The sequence below is a fragment of the Oncorhynchus tshawytscha genome, unplaced genomic scaffold, assembly GCF_018296145.1.
Source record: "Oncorhynchus tshawytscha isolate Ot180627B unplaced genomic scaffold, Otsh_v2.0 Un_contig_5276_pilon_pilon, whole genome shotgun sequence".
Taxonomy (NCBI): domain Eukaryota; kingdom Metazoa; phylum Chordata; class Actinopteri; order Salmoniformes; family Salmonidae; genus Oncorhynchus; species Oncorhynchus tshawytscha.
The window spans coordinates 55,001-75,342 of record NW_024609580.1 but is presented as its reverse complement, the minus strand read 5'-3'; the positions used below and the strand labels follow the sequence as shown (position 1 = coordinate 75,342).

The 20,342-nt window shown below is 47.1% G+C and overlaps 1 protein-coding gene and 1 pseudogene across 1 annotated transcript; both read left to right on the top strand.

The window, feature by feature from the left end:
• Positions 1-20,342, top strand: part of LOC121845199 — a 75,404-nt pseudogene that overhangs the window by 13,145 nt on the left and 41,917 nt on the right.
• Positions 16,818-18,783, top strand: LOC121845198 (RNA-binding protein 12B-like). Its single transcript, XM_042316042.1, has one exon. The coding sequence runs from the start codon at positions 17,088-17,090 to the stop codon at positions 18,675-18,677; it is 1,590 nt and encodes a 529-aa protein (XP_042171976.1). The 5' UTR covers positions 16,818-17,087; the 3' UTR covers positions 18,678-18,783.

Here is a 20,342-nt window from a genome sequence, read left to right as displayed (position 1 = left end):
TATAGCTGTACTGATTGTGTGACTGTAGCTGTACTGACTGTGTGACTATAGCTGTACTGACTGTGTGACTGTAGCTGTACTGACTGTAGCTGTACTGACTGTGTGACTATAGCTGTACTGACTGTGTGACTGTATCTGTACTGACTGTGCCTATAGCTGTACTGACTGTGTGACTGTATCTGTACTGACTGTGTGACTGTATCTGTACTGACTGTGTGACTGTATCTGTACTGACTGTGTGACTGTATCTGTACTGACTGTGTGACTGTATCTGTACTGACTGTGTGACTGTAGCTGTACTGACTGAGTGACTGTATCGTAGCCGTACTGACTGAGTGACTGTATCGTAGCCGTACTGACTGACTGTAGCTGCACTGACTGAGTGACTGTATCGTAGCTGCACTGACTGAGTGACTGTAGCTGCACTGACTGAGTGACTGTAGCTGCACTGACTGAGTGACTGTAGCTGCACTGACTGAGTGACTGTAGCTGCACTGACTGAGTGACTGTAGCTGCACTGACTGAGTGACTGTAGCTGCACTGACTGACTGAGTGACTGTAGCTGCACTGACTGAGTGACTGTATCGTAGCTGCACTGACTGAGTGACTGTATCGTAGCTGCACTGACTGAGTGACTGTATCGTAGCTGTACTGACTGTGTGACTGTAGCTGCACTGACTGAGTGACTGTATCGTAGCTGCACTGACTGAGTGACTGTATCGTAGCTGCACTGACTGAGTGACTGTATCGTAGCTGCACTGACTGAGTGACTGTAGCGTAGCTGCACTGACTGAGTGACTGTAGTTGCACTGACTGAGTGAGTGACTGTAGCTGTACTGACTGTAGCTGTACTGACTGACTGTAGCTGTACTGACTGACTGAGTGACTGTAGCTGCACTGACTGACTGAGTGACTGTAGCTGCACTGACTGACTGAGTGACTGTAGCTGCACTGACTGAGTGACTGTAGCTGCACTGACTGAGTGACTGTAGCTGCACTGACTGAGTGACTGTATCGTAGCTGCACTGACTGAGTGACTGTATCGTAGCTGCACTGACTGTGACTATAGCTGTACTGACTGTAGCTGTACTGACTGTGTGACTATCTGTACTGACTGTGTGACTGTATCTGTACTGACTGTGACTATAGCTGTACTGACTGTGTGATTATAGCTGTACTGACTGTGTGACTAAAGCTGTATTGACTGTGTGACTGTATCTGTACTGACCGTGTGACTATAGCTGTACTGATTGTGTGACTGTAGCTGTACTGACTGTGTGACTATAGCTGTACTGACTGTGTGACTGTAGCTGTACTGACTGTAGCTGTACTGACTGTGTGACTATAGCTGTACTGACTGTGTGACTGTATCTGTACTGACTGTGTGACTGTATCTGTACTGACTGTGCCTATAGCTGTACTGACTGTGTGACTGTATCTGTACTGACTGTGTGACTGTATCTGTACTGACTGTGTGACTGTATCTGTACTGACTGTGACTGTATCTGTACTGATTGTGTGACTATAGCTGTACTGATTGTGTGACTGTAGCTGTACTGACTGTGTGACTATATCTGTACTGACTGTGTGACTATATCTGTACTGACTGTGATTATAGCTGTACTGACTGTGTGACTGTATCTGTACTGACTGTGTGACTGTATCTGTACTGACTGTGTGACTGTATCTGTACTGACTGTGTGACTGTAGCTGTACTGACTGAGTGACTGTATCGTAGCCGTACTGACTGAGTGACTGTATCGTAGCCGTACTGACTGACTATAGCTGTACTGACTGTAGCTGTACTGACTGTGTGACTATAGCTGTACTGACTGTGTGACTATAGATGTACCGACTGTGTGACTGTAGCTGTACTGACTGTGTGACTGTATCTGTACTGACTGTGACTATAGCTGTACTGACTGTGTGATTATAGCTGTACTGACTGTGTGACTAAAGCTGTATTGACTGTGTGACTGTATCTGTACTGACTGTGTGACTATAGCTGTACTGACTGTGTGACTAAAGCTGTGTGACTGTAGCTGTACTGACTGTGTGACTGTAGCTGTACTGACTGTGTGACTGCTGTACTGACTGTACTGACTGTAGCTGTACTGACTGTGTGACTATAGCTGTACTGACTGTGTGACTGTATCTGTACTGACTGTGTGACTGTATCTGTACTGACTGTGCCTATAGCTGTACTGACTGTGTGACTGTATCTGTACTGACTGTGTGACTGTATCTGTACTGACTGTGTGACTGTATCTGTACTGACTGTGTGACTGTATCTGTACTGACTGTGTGACTGTATCTGTACTGATTGTGTGACTATAGCTGTACTGATTGTGTGACTGTAGCTGTACTGACTGTGTGACTATATCTGTACTGACTGTGTGACTATATCTGTACTGACTGTGATTATAGCTGTACTGACTGTGTGACTGTATCTGTACTGACTGTGTGACTGTATCTGTACTGACTGTGTGACTGTATCTGTACTGACTGTGTGACTGTAGCTGTACTGACTGAGTGACTGTATCGTAGCCGTACTGACTGAGTGACTGTATCGTAGCCGTACTGACTGAGTGACTGTATCGTAGCCGTACTGACTGACTGTAGCTGCACTGACTGAGTGACTGTAGCTGCACTGACTGAGTGACTGTAGCTGCACTGACTGTGTGACTGTAGCTGCACTGACTGACTGAGTGACTGTAGCTGCACTGACTGAGTGACTGTATCGTAGCTGCACTGACTGAGTGACTGTATGAGCTGCACTGACTGAGTGACTGTAGCTGCACTGACTGACTGAGTGACTGTAGCTGCACTGACTGACTGAGTGACTGTAGCTGCACTGACTGACTGAGTGACTGTAGCTGCACTGACTGACTGAGTGACTGTAGCTGCACTGACTGACTGAGTGACTGTAGCTGCACTGACTGAGTGACTGTAGCTGCACTGACTGAGTGACTGTAGCTGCACTGACTGAGTGACTGTAGCTGCACTGACTGTGACTGTATCGTAGCTGCACTGACTGAGTGACTGTATCGTAGCTGCACTGACTGAGTGACTGTAGCTGTACTGACTGTAGCTGTACTGACTGTGTGACTGTAGCTGTACTGACTGTGACTATAGCTGTGACTGTAGCTGTACTGACTGTGTGACTATAGCTGTACTGACTGTGTGACTATAGCTGTACCGACTGTGTGACTGTAGCTGTACTGACTGTAACTGTACTGACTGTGTGACTATAGCTGTACTGACTGTGTGACTGTATCTGTACTGACTGTGTGACTGTATCTGTACTGACTGTGACTATAGCTGTACTGACTGTGTGATTATAGCTGTACTGACTGTGTGACTAAAGCTGTATTGACTGTGTGACTGTATCTGTACTGACCGTGTGACTATAGCTGTACTGATTGTGTGACTAGCTGTACTGACTGTGTGACTATAGCTGTACTGACTGTGTGACTGTAGCTGTACTGACTGTAGCTGTACTGACTGTGTGACTATAGCTGTACTGACTGTGTGACTGTATCTGTACTGACTGTGTGACTGTATCTGTACTGACTGTGTGACTGTATCTGTACTGACTGTGTGACTGTATCTGTACTGACTGTGTGACTATATCTGTACCGACTGTGTGACTATATCTGTACTGACTGTGATTATAGCTGTACTGACTGTGTGACTGTATCTGTACTGACTGTGTGACTGTATCTGTACTGACTGTGTGACTGTATCTGTACTGACTGTGTGACTGTAGCTGTACTGACTGTGTGACTGTAGCTGTACTGACTGTGTGACTAGCTGTACTGACTGTGTGACTGTAGCTGTACTGACTGTGTGACTGTAGCTGTACTGACTGTGTGACTGTAGCTGTACTGACTGTGTGACTGTAGCTGTACTGACTGTGTGACTGTAGCTGTACTGACTGTGTGACTGTAGCTGTACTGACTGTGACTGTAGCTGTACTGACTGTGTGACTATCTGTACTGACGTGTGACTATCTGTACTGACTGTGTGACTGTAGCTGTACTGACTGTGTGACTATAGCTGTACTGACTGTGTGACTATAGCTGTACTGACTGTAGCTGTACTGACTGTAGCTGTACTGACTGAGTGACTGTAGCGGTACTGACTGTAGCTGTACTGACTGTATGACTGTAGCTGTACTGACTGTAGCTGTACTGACTGTAGCTGTACTGACTGTGTGACTGTAGCTGTACTGACTGTGTGACTGTAGCTGTACTGACTGTGTGACTGTAGCTGTACTGACTGTGACTGTAGCTGTACTGACTGTGTGACTATATCTGTACTGACTGTGTGACTGTATCTGTACTGACTGTGTGACTGTATCTGTACTGACTGTGTGACTGTAGCTGTACTGACTGTGTGACTGTAGCTGTACTGACTGTGTGACTGTAGCTGTACTGACTGTGTGACTGTAGCTGTACTGACTGTGTGACTGTAGCTGTACTGACTGTGTGACTGTAGCTGTACTGACTGTGTGACTGTAGCTGTACTGACTGTGTGACTGTAGCTGTACTGACTAGCTGTACTGACTGTGTGACTATAGCTGTACTGACTGTGACTGTAGCTGTACTGACTGTAGCTGTACTGACTGTGTGACTGTAGCTGTACTGACTGTGTGACTGTAGCTGTACTGACTGTGTGACTGTAGCTGTACTGACTGTGTGACTGTAGCTGTACTGACTGTGTGACTGTAGCTGTACTGACTGTGTGACTGTAGCTGTACTGACTGTGTGACTATAGCTGTACTGACTGTGCGACTGTATCTGTACTGACTGTGTGACTATAGCTGTACTGACTGTGTGACTATAGCTGTACTGACTGTGACTATAGCTGTACTGACTGTGTGACTGTAACTGTACTGACTGTGACTGTAGCTGTACTGACTGTGTGACTGTAGCTGTACTGACTGTAGCTGTACTGACTGTGACTGTAGCTGTACTGACTGTGTGACTGTAACTGTACTGACTGTGACTGTAGCTGTACTGACTGTGTGACTGTAGCTGCACTGACTGAGTGACTGTATCGTAGCTGCACTGACTGAGTGACTGTATCGTAGCTGCACTGACTGAGTGACTGTAGCTGTACTGACTGTGTGACTGTAGCTGTACTGACTGTGTGACTGTAGCTGTACTGACTGTGTGACTGTAGCTGTACTGACTGTGTGACTGTATCTGTACTGACTGTGACTATAGCTGTACTGACTGTGTGATTATAGCTGTACTGACTGTGTGACTAAAGCTGTATTGACTGTGTGACTGTATCTGTACTGACCGTGTGACTATAGCTGTACTGATTGTGTGACTGTAGCTGTACTGACTGTGTGACTATAGCTGTACTGACTGTGTGACTGTAGCTGTACTGACTGTAGCTGTACTGACTGTGTGACTATAGCTGTACTGACTGTAGCTGTACTGACTGTGTGACTGTAACTGTACTGACTGTTTGGCTGTAGTTGTACTGACTGTGTGACTGTAGCTGTACTGACTGTGACTGTAGCTGTACTGACTGTGTGACTATATCTGTACTGACTGTGTGACTGTAGCTGTACTGACTGTGTGACTGTAGCTGTACTGACTGTGTGACTGTAGCTGTACTGACTGTGTGACTGTAGCTGTACTGACTGTGTGACTGTAGCTGTACTGACTGTGTGACTGTAGCTGTACTGACTGTGTGACTATAGCTGTACTGACTGTGTGACTATAGCTGTACTGACTGTAGCTGTACTGACTGAGTGACTGTAGCTGTACTGACTGTAGCTGTACTGACTGTGTGACTGTAGCTGTACTGACTGTAGCTGTACTGACTGTAGCTGTACTGACTGAGTGACTGTAGCTGTACTGACTGTGTGAGTGACTGTAGCTGCACTGACTGAGTGAATGATCGTAGCTGCACTGACTGAGTGACTGTAGCTGTACTGACTGTGTGACTGTAGCTGTACTGACTGTGTGACTATAGCTGTACTGACTGTAGCTGTACTGACTGTGACTATAGCTGTACTGACTGTGTGACTATAGCTGTACTGACTGTGTGACTGTAGCTGTACTGACTGTAGCTGTACTGACTGTAGCTGTACTGACTGTGTGACTGTATCTGTACTGACTGTGTGACTGTATCTGTACTGACTGTGTGACTGTGTCTGTACTGACTGTGTGACTATAGCTGTACTGACTGTGTGATTATAGCTGTACTGACTGTGACTAAAGCTGTACTGACTGTGTGACTGTATCTGTACTGACTGTGTGACTATAGCTGTACTGATTGTGTGACTGTAGCTGTACTGATTGTGTGACTGTAGCTGTACTGACTGTGTGACTGTAGCTGTACTGACTGTGTGACTATATCTGTACTGACAGTGTGACTATAGCTGTACTGACTGTGTGACTGTAGCTGTACTGACAGTAGCGGTACTGACTGTAGCTGCACTGACTGAGTGACTGTAGCTGCACTGACTGACTGAGTGACTGTAGCTGCACTGACTGAGTGACTGTATCTGCTGCACTGACTGTGTGACTGTAGCTGCACTGACTGAGTGACTGTATCTAGCTGCACTGACTGAGTGACTGTAGCTGCACTGACTGACAGTGACTGTAGCTGCACTGACTGAGTGACTGTATCGTAGCTGCACTGACTGAGTGACTGTATCGTAGCTGCACTGACTGTGTGACTGTAGCTGCACTGACTGAGTGACTGTATCGTGCTGCACTGACTGAGTGACTGTAGCTGCACTGACTGACTGAGTGACTGTAGCTGCACTGACTGAGTGACTGTAGCTGCACTGACTGAGTGACTGTAGCTGCACTGACTGACTGAGTGACTGTAGCTGCACTGACTGTGTGACTGTAGCTGTACTGACTGTGTGACTATAGCTGTACTGACTGTAGCTGTTCTGACTGACTATAGCTGTACTGACTGTGTGACTGTATCTGTACTGACTGTGTGACTGTATCTGTACTGACTGACTATAGCTGTACTGACTGTGTGATTATAGCTGTACTGACTGTGTGACTAAAGCTGTACTGACTGTGTGACTAAAGCTGTACTGACTGTGTGACTGTATCTGTACTGATTGTGTGACTGTAGCTGCACTGACTGAGTGACTGTATCGTAGCTGCACTGACTGAGTGACTGTAGCTGTACTGACTGTGTGACTGTATCTGTACTGACTGTGTGACTGTATCTGTACTGACTGTGTGACTATAGCTGTACTGACTGTGTGAGTATAGCTGTACTGACTGTGTGACTGTATCTGTACTGACTGTGTGACTGTATCTGTACTGACTGTGTGACTATAGCTGTACTGATTGTGTGACTATAGCTGTACTGATTGTGTGACTGTAGCTGTACTGACTGTGACTATCTGTACTGACTGTGTGACTATATCTGTACTGACTGTGTGACTATAGCTGTACTGACTGTGTGACTATAGCTGTACTGACTGTGTGACTGTAGCTGTATTGACTTTAGCTGTACTGACTGTGTGACTATAGCTGTACTGACTGTGTGACTGTATCTGTACTGACTCTGTGATTAAAGCTGTACTGACTGTGTGACTGTATCTGTACTGACTGTGTGACTATAGCTGTACTGATTGTGTGACTGTAGCTGTACTGACTGTGTGACTATATCTGTACTGACTGTGATTATAGCTGTACTGATTGTGTGACTGTAGCTGTACTGACTGTGTGACTGTAGCTGTACTGACTGTGTGACTGTAGCTGTACTGACTGTGTGACTGTAGCTGTACTGACTGTGTGACTGTAGCTGTACTGACTGTGTGACTGTAGCTGTACTGACTGTAGCTGTACTGACTGTGTGACTGTATCTGTACTGACTGACTGTAGCTGTACTGACTGTGTGACTGTAGCTGTACTGACTGTGACTATAGCTGTACTGACTGTAGCTGTACTGACTGTAGCTGTACTGACTGTAGCTGTACTGACTGTAGCTGTACTGACTGTAGCTGTACTGACTGTAGCTGTACTGACTGAGTGACTGTAGCGGTACTGACTGTAGCTGTACTGACTGTGTGACTGTAGCTGTACTGACTGTAGCTGTACTGACTGACTGTAGCTGTACTGACTGTTTGGCTGTAGTTGTACTGACTGTGTGACTGTAGCTGTACTGACTGTGTGACTGTAGCTGTACTGACTGTGACTGTAGCTGTACTGACTGTGTGACTATATCTGTACTGACTGTGATTATAGCTGTACTGACTGTGTGACTGTATCTGTACTGACTGTGTGACTGTAGCTGTACTGACTGTGTGACTGTAGCTGTACTGACTGTGTGACTGTAGCTGTACTGACTGTGTGACTGTAGCTGTACTGACTGTATGACTGTAGCTGTACTGACTGTGTGACTATAGCTGTACTGGCTGTGTGACTGTAGCTGTACTGACTGTGTGACTAGCTGTACTGACTGTGTGACTAGCTGTACTGACTGTGTGACTGTAGCTGTACTGACTGTGTGACTGTAGCTGTACTGACTGTATGACTATAGCTGTACTGACTGTGTGACTGTATCTGTACTGACTGTGTGACTATAGCTGTACTGACTGTGTGACTATAGCTGTACTGACTGTGTGACTATAGCTGTACTGACTGTAGCTGTACTGACTGAGTGACTGTAGCGGTACTGACTGTAGCGGTACTGACTGTAGCTGTACTGACTGTGACTGTAGCTGTACTGACTGTAGCTGCACTGACTGAGTGACTGTAGCTGCACTGACTGAGTGACTGTAGCTGCACTGACTGTGTGACTGTAGCTGTACTGACTGTGTGACTATAGCTGTACTGACTGTAGCTGTAGTCACTGTGTGACTATAGCTGTACTGACTGTGTGACTGTAGCTGTACTGACTGTAGCTGTACTGACTGTAGCTGTACTGACTGTGTGACTATAGCTGTACTGACTGTGTGACTGTATCTGTACTGACTGTGTGACTGTATCTGTACTGACTGTGTGACTATGGCTGTACTGACTGTGATTATAGCTGTACTGACTGTGTGACTAAAGCTGTACTGACTGTGTGACTGTATCTGTACTGACTGTGTGACTATAGCTGTACTGACTGTGACTATATCTGTGTGACTATATCTGTACTGACTGTATGACTATAGCTGTACTGACTGTAGCTGTACTGACTGTGTGACTGTAGCTGTACTGACTGTAGCTGTACTGACTGTAGCTGTAATGACTGTGTGACTATAGCTGTACTGACTGTGTGACTGTATCTGTACTGACTGTGTGACTATAGCTGTACTGACTGTGTGACTGTATCTGTACTGACTGTGTGACTATCTGTACTGACTGTGTGACTATAGCTGTACTGACTGTGTGATTATAGCTGTACTGACTGTGTGATTATAGCTGTACTGACTGTGTGACTAAAGCTGTACTGACTGTGTGACTAAAGCTGTACTGACTGTGTGACTAAAGCTGTACTGACTGTGTGACTATCTGTACTGACTGTGTGACTATAGCTGTACTGACTGTGTGACTATATCTGTACTGACTGTGTGACTGTATCTGTACTGACTGTGACTATAGCTGTACTGACTGTGTGATTATAGCTGTACTGACTGAGTGACTGTATCGTAGCTGCACTGACTGAGTGACTGTAGCTGTACTGACTGTGTGACTGTATCTGTACTGACTGTGTGACTGTATCTGTACTGACTGTGTGACTATAGCTGTACTGACTGTGTGATTATAGCTGTACTGACTGTGTGACTGTATCTGTACTGACTGTGTGACTGTATCTGTACTGACTGTGTGACTATAGCTGTACTGATTGTGTGACTATAGCTGTACTGATTGTGTGACTGTAGCTGTACAGACTGTGACTATCTGTACTGACTGTGTGACTATAGCTGTACTGATTGTGTGACTGTAGCTGTACTGACTGTGTGACTATATCTGTACTGACTGTGATTATAGCTGTACTGACTGTGTGACTGTAGCTGTACTGACTGTGTGACTGTAGCTGTACTGACTGTGTGACTGTAGCTGTACTGACTGTGTGACTGTAGCTGTACTGACTGTGTGACTGTAGCTGTACTGACTGTGTGACTGTAGCTGTACTGACTGTGTGACTGTAGCTGTACTGACTGTATCTGTACTGACTGTGTGACTGTATCTGTACTGACTGACTGTAGCTGTACTGACTGTGTGACTGTAGCTGTACTGACTGTGACTATAGCTGTACTGACTGTAGCTGTACTGACTGTAGCTGTACTGACTGTAGCTGTACTGACTGTAGCTGTACTGACTGTAGCGGTACTGACTGTAGCTGTACTGACTGTGTGACTGTAGCTGTACTGACTGTAGCTGTACTGACTGTGACTGTAGCTGTACTGACTGTTTGGCTGTAGTTGTACTGACTGTGTGACTGTAGCTGTACTGACTGTGACTGTAGCTGTACTGACTGTGACTGTAGCTGTACTGACTGTGTGACTATATCTATACTGACTGTGATTATAGCTGTACTGACTGTGTGACTGTATCTGTACTGACTGTGTGACTGTAGCTGTACTGACTGTGTGACTGTAGCTGTACTGACTGTGTGACTGTAGCTGTACTGACTGTGTGACTGTAGCTGTACTGACTGTATGACTGTAGCTGTACTGACTGTGTGACTATAGCTGTACTGGCTGTGTGACTGTAGCTGTACTGACTGTGTGACTAGCTGTACTGACTGTGTGACTGTAGCTGTACTGACTGTGTGACTGTAGCTGTACTGACTGTGTGACTATAGCTGTACTGACTGTGTGACTGTATCTGTACTGACTGTGTGACTATAGCTGTACTGACTGTGTGACTATAGCTGTACTGACTGTGTGACTATAGCTGTACTGACTGTAGCTGTACTGACTGAGTGACTGTAGCGGTACTGACTGTAGCGGTACTGACTGTAGCTGTACTGACTGTGACTGTAGCTGTACTGACTGTAGCTGCACTGACTGAGTGACTGTAGCTGCACTGACTGAGTGACTGTAGCTGCACTGACTGAGTGACTGTAGCTGCACTGACTGTGTGACTGTAGCTGTACTGACTGTGTGACTATAGCTGTACTGACTGTAGCTGTACTCACTGTGTGACTATAGCTGTACTGACTGTGTGACTGTAGCTGTACTGACTGTAGCTGTACTGACTGTAGCTGTACTGACTGTGTGACTGTATCTGTACTGACTGTGTGACTGTATCTGTACTGACTGTGTGACTATGGCTGTACTGACTGTGATTATAGCTGTACTGACTGTGTGACTAAAGCTGTACTGACTGTGTGACTGTATCTGTACTGACTGTGTGACTATAGCTGTACTGACTGTGACTATATCTGTGTGACTATATCTGTACTGACTGTATGACTATAGCTGTACTGACTGTAGCTGTACTGACTGTGTGACTGTAGCTGTACTGACTGTAGCTGTACTGACTGTAGCTGTAATGACTGTGTGACTATAGCTGTACTGACTGTGTGACTGTATCTGTACTGACTGTGTGACTATAGCTGTACTGACTGTGTGACTGTATCTGTACTGACTGTGTGACTGTATCTGTACTGACTGTGTGACTATAGCTGTACTGACTGTGTGATTATAGCTGTACTGACTGTGTGACTAAAGCTGTACTGACTGTGTGACTAAAGCTGTACTGACTGTGTGACTAAAGCTGTACTGACTGTGTGACTATCTGTACTGACTGTGTGACTATAGCTGTACTGACTGTGTGACTATAGCTGTACTGACTGTGTGACTATATCTGTACTGACTGTGTGACTGTATCTGTACTGACTGTGACTATAGCTGTACTGACTGTGTGATTATAGCTGTACTGACTGTGACTAAAGCTGTACTGACTGTGTGACTATATCTGTACTGACTGTGTGACTATAGCTGTACTGACTGTGTGACTATAGCTGTACTGACTGTGTGACTGTATCTGTACTGACTGTGTGACTGTATCTGTACTGACTGTGACTATAGCTGTACTGACTGTGTGATTATAGCTGTACTGACTGTGTGACTAAAGCTGTACTGACTGTGTGACTGTATCTGTACTGACTGTGTGACTCTAGCTGTACTGATTGTGTGACTGTAGCTGGACTGTGTGACTATCTGTACTAACTGTGTGACTATATCTGTACTGACTGTGATTATAGCTGTACTGACTGTGACTGTATCTGTACTGACTGTGTGACTGTATCTGTACTGACTGTGTGACTGTATCTGTACTGACTGTGTGACTGTAGCTGTACTGACTGTGTGACTGTAGCTGTACTGGCTGTACTGACTGTAGCTGTACTGACTGTGACTGTAGCTGTACTGACTGTGTGACTGTAGCTGTACTGACTGTGTGACTGTATCTGTACTGACTGTGTGACTGTATCTGTACTGACTGTGTGACTATAGCTGTACTGACTGTGTGACTATAGCTGTACTGACTGTGTGACTACAGCTGTACTGACTGTAGCTGTACTGACTGTGTGACTATAGCTGTACTGACTGTGTGACTATAGCTGTACTGACTGTGTGACTATAGCTGTACTGACTGTGTGACTATAGCTGTACTGACTGTGTGACTATAGCTGTACTGACTGTGTGACTATAGCTGTACTGACTGTGTGACTATCTGTACTGACTGTGTGACTGTAGCTGTACTGACTGTGTGATTATAGCTGTACTGACTGTGACTAAAGCTGTACTGACTGTGTGACTGTATCTGTACTGACTGTGTGACTATAGCTGTACTGATTGTGTGACTGTAGCTGTACTGACTGTGTGACTATATCTGTACTGACTGTGTGACTATATCTGTACTGACTGTGATTATAGCTGTACTGACTGTGTGACTGTATCTGTACTGACTGTGTGACTGTAGCTGTACTGACTGTGTGACTGTAGCTGTACTGACTGTGTGACTGTAGCTGTACTGACTGTGTGACTGTAGCTGTACTGACTGTGTGACTGTAGCTGTACTGACTGTGACTGTAGCTGTACTGGCTGTACTGACTGTAGCTGTACTGACTGTGTGACTGTAGCTGTACTGACTGTGTGACTGTATCTGTACTGACTGTGTGACTATAGCTGTACTGACTGTGTGACTATAGCTGTACTGACTGTGTGACTATAGCTGTACTGACTGTAGCTGTACTGACTGTAGCTGTACTGACTGAGTGACTGTAGTGGTACTGACTGTAGTGGTACTGACTGTAGCGGTACTGACTGTAGCGGTACTGACTGTAGCTGTACTGACTGTGTGACTGTAGCTGTACTGACTGTAGCTGTACTGACTGTGACTGTAGCTGTACTGACTGTTTGGCTGTAGCTGTACTGACTGTGTGACTGTAGCTGTACTGACTGTGACTGTAGCTGTACTGACTGTGACTATATCTGTACTGACTGTGATTATATCTGTACTGACTGTGTGACTGTATCTGTACTGACTGTGTGACTGTATCTGTACTGACTGTGTGACTGTATCTGTACTGACTGTGTGACTGTATCTGTACTGACTGTGTGACTGTATCTGTACTGACTGTGTGACTGTAGCTGTACTGACTGTGTGACTATAGCTGTACTGACTGTGTGACTGTAGCTGTACTGACTGTGTGATTTATAGCTGTACTGACTGTAGCACCAGGAATGCAACCCCCTTATGCACAATGTATACACATGAATCCAAACAATGATTTACCCTGTACAGTGTATGGTTGACTTGATAACGTATAAAAAGAAGGTGAAACTGGGGAGAAAGAGAGAGAGAGAGAGAGAGAGAGAGAGAGACAGGCATATGGTTGTAATATTATGTACATACTGTATGTAAATAGGGGTGGATATAAAACTCAAAACAGGAAGGAGAACATTTTCTCATTTTCATCCATAAGCATAGCATGCTTACCTATACAGTCATGTGAGTCGTGTCCTGCTTTCTAAAACATATTTTTTAAACGACTGATAGAATCCTACTGAGGACAATGACTGGAGTTGCAGAGGGAGTGTAACAGTTATATAACCCATTGTGTTGCGCGTAAGAACATCCCTTAGCCATGGTATATTGGCCATATACCACACTTACTCTGGCCTTATTGCTTAATTAACAGGGGGAGTGGGTATATCTGAAGGCTGCTCTCCACACAAACACACGCACTCACACACGCACACAAAGAGAGAGAAAGAGACACACACATATGCACGCACACACTGACAGGGGTCTAGATATTACAGTAGAATGCTCTGTCTAACCCAGCCAAGACTATTCCTTCAGGTGTGTGTGTATATATATAGACTGATGTAAAGAGACTCACTCCAGGGCCTAACAGCAGCTGACAGCTTCCCGAGACATAATCTAAGAAACAGAACACCCCCTCCCCCTCGATAGAGGAGACGAGATTGTGTCATTATCAAATGAAAGAGTTTCGTCTTTTGCTTGCCTCTCTCTCTCTCAATTTATATTCAATTTCAATATAAGGGCTTTAATGGCATGGGAATCATATGTTTAGATTTGCCAATGCAAATGGGGGCTCCCGAGTGGCACAACAGTCTGTGGCACTGCATTTCAGTGCAAGAGGCATCACTACAGTCCCTGGTTCAATTCCAGGCTGTATCACATCCAGCAGTGATTGGGAATCCCATAGGGTGGCAAATTTGTTCTTAACTTTTTTTTTTTAAAGCAAGTGGAATAGATAATTAACCAAAGTGAAATAAACAATAAAAAAATATATTCACACACTTGCCAATCAGACCTTACCATTGGATGAATGACTGGCTTTTAACTTGCCTGTGAAATGGCGAAGGAAATGAAAATGGAACCATGTGGTCATGAGGATGTATCCCTTACCTCTCCACACAGCTTAGTCAGCAGCTATCACCTTAACACTTACCCAGTCACACAAACACACCCCCCTCTCTCACCTTCTCCAGAAGAGGCGGGGCTTAGTCTTGTATTGTCACCAGCACCTGTGATAAAGTGTCAGGTGTCACTTTCTCACAGCATCACACAGAGCAGCCTCAGCCAGACCTACACACACACACTCACACAGCCAAACCACTACAAAGACTACTCTTCTCATGCGTCTGTGGTGCCGGTGGTTGAGAACAGGTGTGTGACATCATTAGGACTGTGTTTGTGTGGTGCTCATTCAGTTGTATCACCTTACTGTGTTGGCATCAAGCAAAACTATTATGTCACTTGATTGTGTGGGGGTTGGCGCCACTCATTATGACGTCAATAGAGTGTGTAGGTGTTGGGGGGAAACAGGTCAAAAACACCTTGTTGACCTCCATATCTGTGTAGCACGCGCACACACACACACACACACACACACACACACAGAGACAGAGACACACACACTAGTGATATGTGGGTTGACTCATAACCTGATGGCCCCGATGATATATCCACGGGGCAAACGGGTTTCGGGTCATTAAATATTGTTGTTATGTGTGATAATTCTGAGGCACTATACAAATTCGATAGTCACAAGACAGACTTCAAATAGGCCTGTGACATGTCAAGAGAACTGTAGCCTACTGTTGAGATGGGTTAACTGGAAAGTGAAATCTGGACGCTGACTGTGGGTGTATATCCTCTCAAATGGCCTTATTATGAACTCCTGCAGAATGAAGCATTTCTTGCAGTAAAATAATACACCAAATGTAGGCACAATTTGGACTTGGGAACAGGAGTGGAGAAATAGGATTTCTGTCTTTCAGCCTCTGGAGAGAATGTGAATGTGCAGTTATATACCGTCTGTAGAGGTGCTGTCTTTATCAGCATCATAACATTTGATAGTATTTCGGCCACATAAAATATGCATCCAATCAGAACTGTATCTGATCAGAAACTCATTGGGTCGTTTTCACAGCTTTCTGTTTCCTGACAACCGTCAAACTGGTGGTATCTTGCATTTTCTCCCCAGTCACTAAATGTCTTTGCTCCGCGAATGAAGATGACAGAGACAACTTTACCGACATCATCTAGATTGAAGCATTCGTTCATTCTATCTATTACATGATTCTGTTGAGCAGGTGTTTATTTAGTCTTCTAGGGCAACATATAATGGCAAGAGAGAAGCTACATATATCTAATTATAGACAAAATGTAGAAAATTATAAGCAGAAACATAATATCTAAATTATGCAAAAAAACAGTCCTGCCCCCTTTTCAAAATGTATTGGACTGTAGCCACATGTTCTATGTTTGTGGGTGCTGGCCTCAGACTTTCACATGTAGTCGGGCGGTTGAGGATGTTTATTAGCAATTGCAGGCGGGTGCGGGTGAACAAACAGTTGACCCGCGCACCGCTAACACACACACCGCTAACTCACACACACACACACCGCTAACTCACACACACACACCGCTAACTCACACACACACACCGCTAACTCACACACACACACACACCGCTAACTCACACTCACACACACACACCGCTAACTCACACACACACACCGCTAACTCACACACACACACCGCTAACTCACACACACACACCGCTAACTCACACACACACACCGCTAACTCACACACACACACCGCTAACTCACACACACACACCGCTAACACACACACACACCGCTAACACACACACACAGTAATGTTTACAAGCAGCTCTTAACATCTTCAAAGCAAATACAATGAAATGACAATAACAAGGCTATTTACAGGCGGTACCGGTACTGAGTCAAGGTGCAGGGGTACAGGTTAGTCCAGGTAATTGAGGTAATATGTAGGTAGGGGTAAAGTGACTATGCATAGATAATAAACAGAGAGTAGCAGCAGCGTATGTGAGAAATGTGAATGTATGTGTGTGGCGTCAATATGCAGGTGTGTGTGTGTGTGTGTGTGTGTGTTGGAGTGTCAGTGTAGTATGTTTCGGTGTGTGGTTAGCGTCCAGTGAGTTTACATCCAGCCTGTGCAAAGAAATATGAATAAATTAAGGGGGTCAATGCAAATAGTCCAGATAGCCATTTGATGAACTGTTCAGCAGTCTTATGGCTTGGGGGTAGAAGCTGATCAGAAGACTTTTCACATGCGCCTGATATGGCGGGACCTATTGAGGAAGACATGGTGGAACCTAGTGAGGAAGACATGGTGGAACCTAGTGAGGAAGACATGGTGGAACCTAGTGAGGAAGACATGGTGGAACCTAGTGATGAAGACATGGTGGAACCTGGTGAGGAAGACATGGTGAAACCTGGTGAGGAAGACATGGTGGAACCTGGTGAGGAAGACATGGTGGAACCTGGTGAGGAAGACATGGTGGGACCTATTGAGGAAGACATGGTGGAACCTGGTGAGGAAGACATGGTGGGACCTATTGAGGAAGACATGGTGGAACCTGGTGAGGAAGACATGGTGGGACCTATTGAGGAAGACATGGTGGAACCTAGTGAGGAAGACATGGTGGAACCTGGTGAGGAAGACATGGTGGAACCTGGTGAGGAAGACATGGTGGAACCTGGTGAGGAAGACATGGTGGAACTTGATGAGGAAGACATGGTGGAACCTGGTGAGGAAGACATGGTGGAACCTGGTGAGGAAGACATGGTGGAACCTGGTGAGGAAGACATGGTGGAACCTGGTGAGGAAGACATGGTGGAACCTGGTGAGGAAGACATGGTGGAACCTGGTGAGGAAGACATGGTGGAACCTGGTGAGGAAGACATGGTGGAACCTGGTGAGGAAGACATGGTGGAACCTGGTGAGGAAGACATGGTGGAACCTGGTGAGGAAGACATGGTGGAACCTGGTGAGGAAGACATGGCGGAACCTGGTGAGGAAGACATGGCGGAACCTGGTGAGGAAGACATGGCGGAACCTGGTGAGGAAGACATGGCGGAACCTATTGAGGAAGACATGGCGGAACCTGGTGAGGAAGACATGGCGGAACCTGGTGAGGAAGACATGGCGGAACCTGGTGAGGAAGACATGGTGGAACCTGGTGAGGAAGACATGGTGGAACCTGGTGAGGAAGACATGGTGGAACCTGGTGAGGAAGACATGGCGGAACCTGGTGAGGAAGACATGGCGGAACCTGGTGAGGAAGACATGGCGGAACCTATTGAGGAAGACATGGCGGAACCTGGTGAGGAAGACATGGCGGAACCTGGTGAGGAAGACATGGCGGAACCTGGTGAGGAAGACATGGCGGAACCTGGTGAGGAAGACATGGCGGAACCTGGTGAGGAAGACATGGCGGAACCTGGTGAGGAAGACATGGCGGAACCTGGTGAGGAAGACATGGCGGAACCTGGTGAGGAAGACATGGCGGAACCTGGTGAGGAAGACATGGCGGAACCTGGTGAGGAAGACATGGCGGAACCTGGTGAGGAAGACATGGCGGAACCTGGTGAGGAAGACATGGTGGAACCTGGTGAGGAAGACATGGTGCAACCTGGTGAGGAAGACATGGTGGAACCTGGTGAGGAAGACATGGTGGAACCTGGTGAGGAAGACATGGTGGAACCTGGTGAGGAAGACATGGTGGAACCTGGTGAGGAAGACATGGTGGAACCTGGTGAGGAAGACATGGTGGAACCTGGTGAGGAAGACATGGTGGAACCTGGTGAGGTGGATAAACTGACAAACTGCCCTGCCCAGTCCTTACGTCTGCTGCTGTTAGTCCAGTGATGATTATGAGGGCAGCCAGGGACTTGTTGCCTCTCTGTTCCCTCCTCCTCTCTGTTCCCTCCTCCTCTCTGTCCCCTCCTCCTCTCTGTTCCTCCCTGCCTCTCTGTTCCCTCCTCCTCTCTGTCCCCCTCCTCTGTTCCTCCCTGCCTCTCTGTTCCCTCCTCCTCTCTGTCCCCCTCCTCTGTTCATCCCTCCCTCTCTGTTCCCTCCTCTCTGTCCCCCTCCTCTCTGTTCATCCCTCCCTCTCTGTTCCCTCCTCTCTGTTCCTCCATCCCTCTCTGTTCATCCCTCCCTCTCTGTTTCCTCCTCTCTGTTCCTCCATCCCTCTCTGTTCCCCCCTCCTCTCTGTCCCCCTCCTCTCTGTTCCTCTATCCCTCTCTGTTCCCTCCTCTCTGTTCCTCCATCCCTCTCTGTTCATCCCTCCCTCTCTGTTCCTCCTCTCTGTTCCTCCATCCCTCTCTGTTCCCCCTCCTCTGTCCCCCTCCTCTCTGTTCCTCTATCCCTCTCTGTTCCCCCTCCTCCTCTCTGTTCCTCCTCTCTGTTCCTCCATCCCTCTCTGTCCCCCCTCCTCTCTGTTCCCTCCTCTCTGTTCCTCCATCCCTCTCTGTTCCCTCCTCCCTCTCTGTCCCCTCCTCTCTGTTCCCTCCTCTCTGTTCCTCCATCCCTCTCTGTTCCCCCTCCTCTCTGTCCCCCCCTCCTCTGTTCCCTCCTCTCTGTTCCTCCATCCCTCTCTGTTCCCTCCTCTCTGTCCCCCTCCCTCTCTGTCCCCCTCCTCTCTGTTCCTCCATCCCTCTCTGTTCCCTCCTCTCTGTTCCTCCATCCCTCTCTGTTCCCTCCTCTCTGTCCCCCTCCCTCTCTGTCCCCCCCTCTCTGTTCCTCCATCCCTCTCTGTTCCCTCCTCTCTGTCCCCCCCCTCCCTCTCTGTCCCCCTCCTCTCTGTTCCTCCATCCCTCTCTGTTCCCTCCTCTCTGTCCCCCTCCCTCTCTGTCCCCCCATCCTCTCTGTTCCTCCATCCCTCTCTGTTCCCTCCTCTCTGTCCCCCTCCTCTCTGTTCCTCCATCCCTCTCTGTTCCCTCCTCTCTGTCCCCCCCTCCCTCTCTGTCCCCCCCTCCTCTCTGTTCCTCCATCCCTCTCTGTTCCCTCCTCTCTGTTCCTCCATCCCTCTCTGTTCCCCCTCTCTGTCCCCCCCCTCTCTGTCCCCCTCCTCTCTGTTCCTCCATCCCTCTCTGTTCCCCTCCTCCTCTCTGTTCCCTCCTCCTCTCTGTTCCCTCCTCCTCTCTGTTCCTCCATCCCTCTCTGTTCCCCCCCCTCTCTGTCCCCCTCCCTCTCTGTCCCCCCCCTCCTCTCTGTTCCTCCATCCCTCTCTGTTCCCCCCCTCCTCTCTGTTCCCTCCTCCTCTCTGTCCCCCCATCCCTCTCTGTTCCCTCCTCCTCTCTGTTCCCTCCTCCTCTCTGTTCCCCCATCCTCTCTGTTCCTCCATCCCTCTCTGTTCCCTCCTCCTCTCTGTTCCCCCTCCCTCTCTGTTCCCTCCTCCTCTCTGTTCCCTCCTCCTCTCTGTCCCCCTCCCTCTCTGTTCCCTCCTCCTCTCTGTTCCCCCCCTCCTCTCTCCCCTGTCACACTCTTTACTGGTGTCTAAGTCTTGATGTAGTTGACAGAACAGAGTAA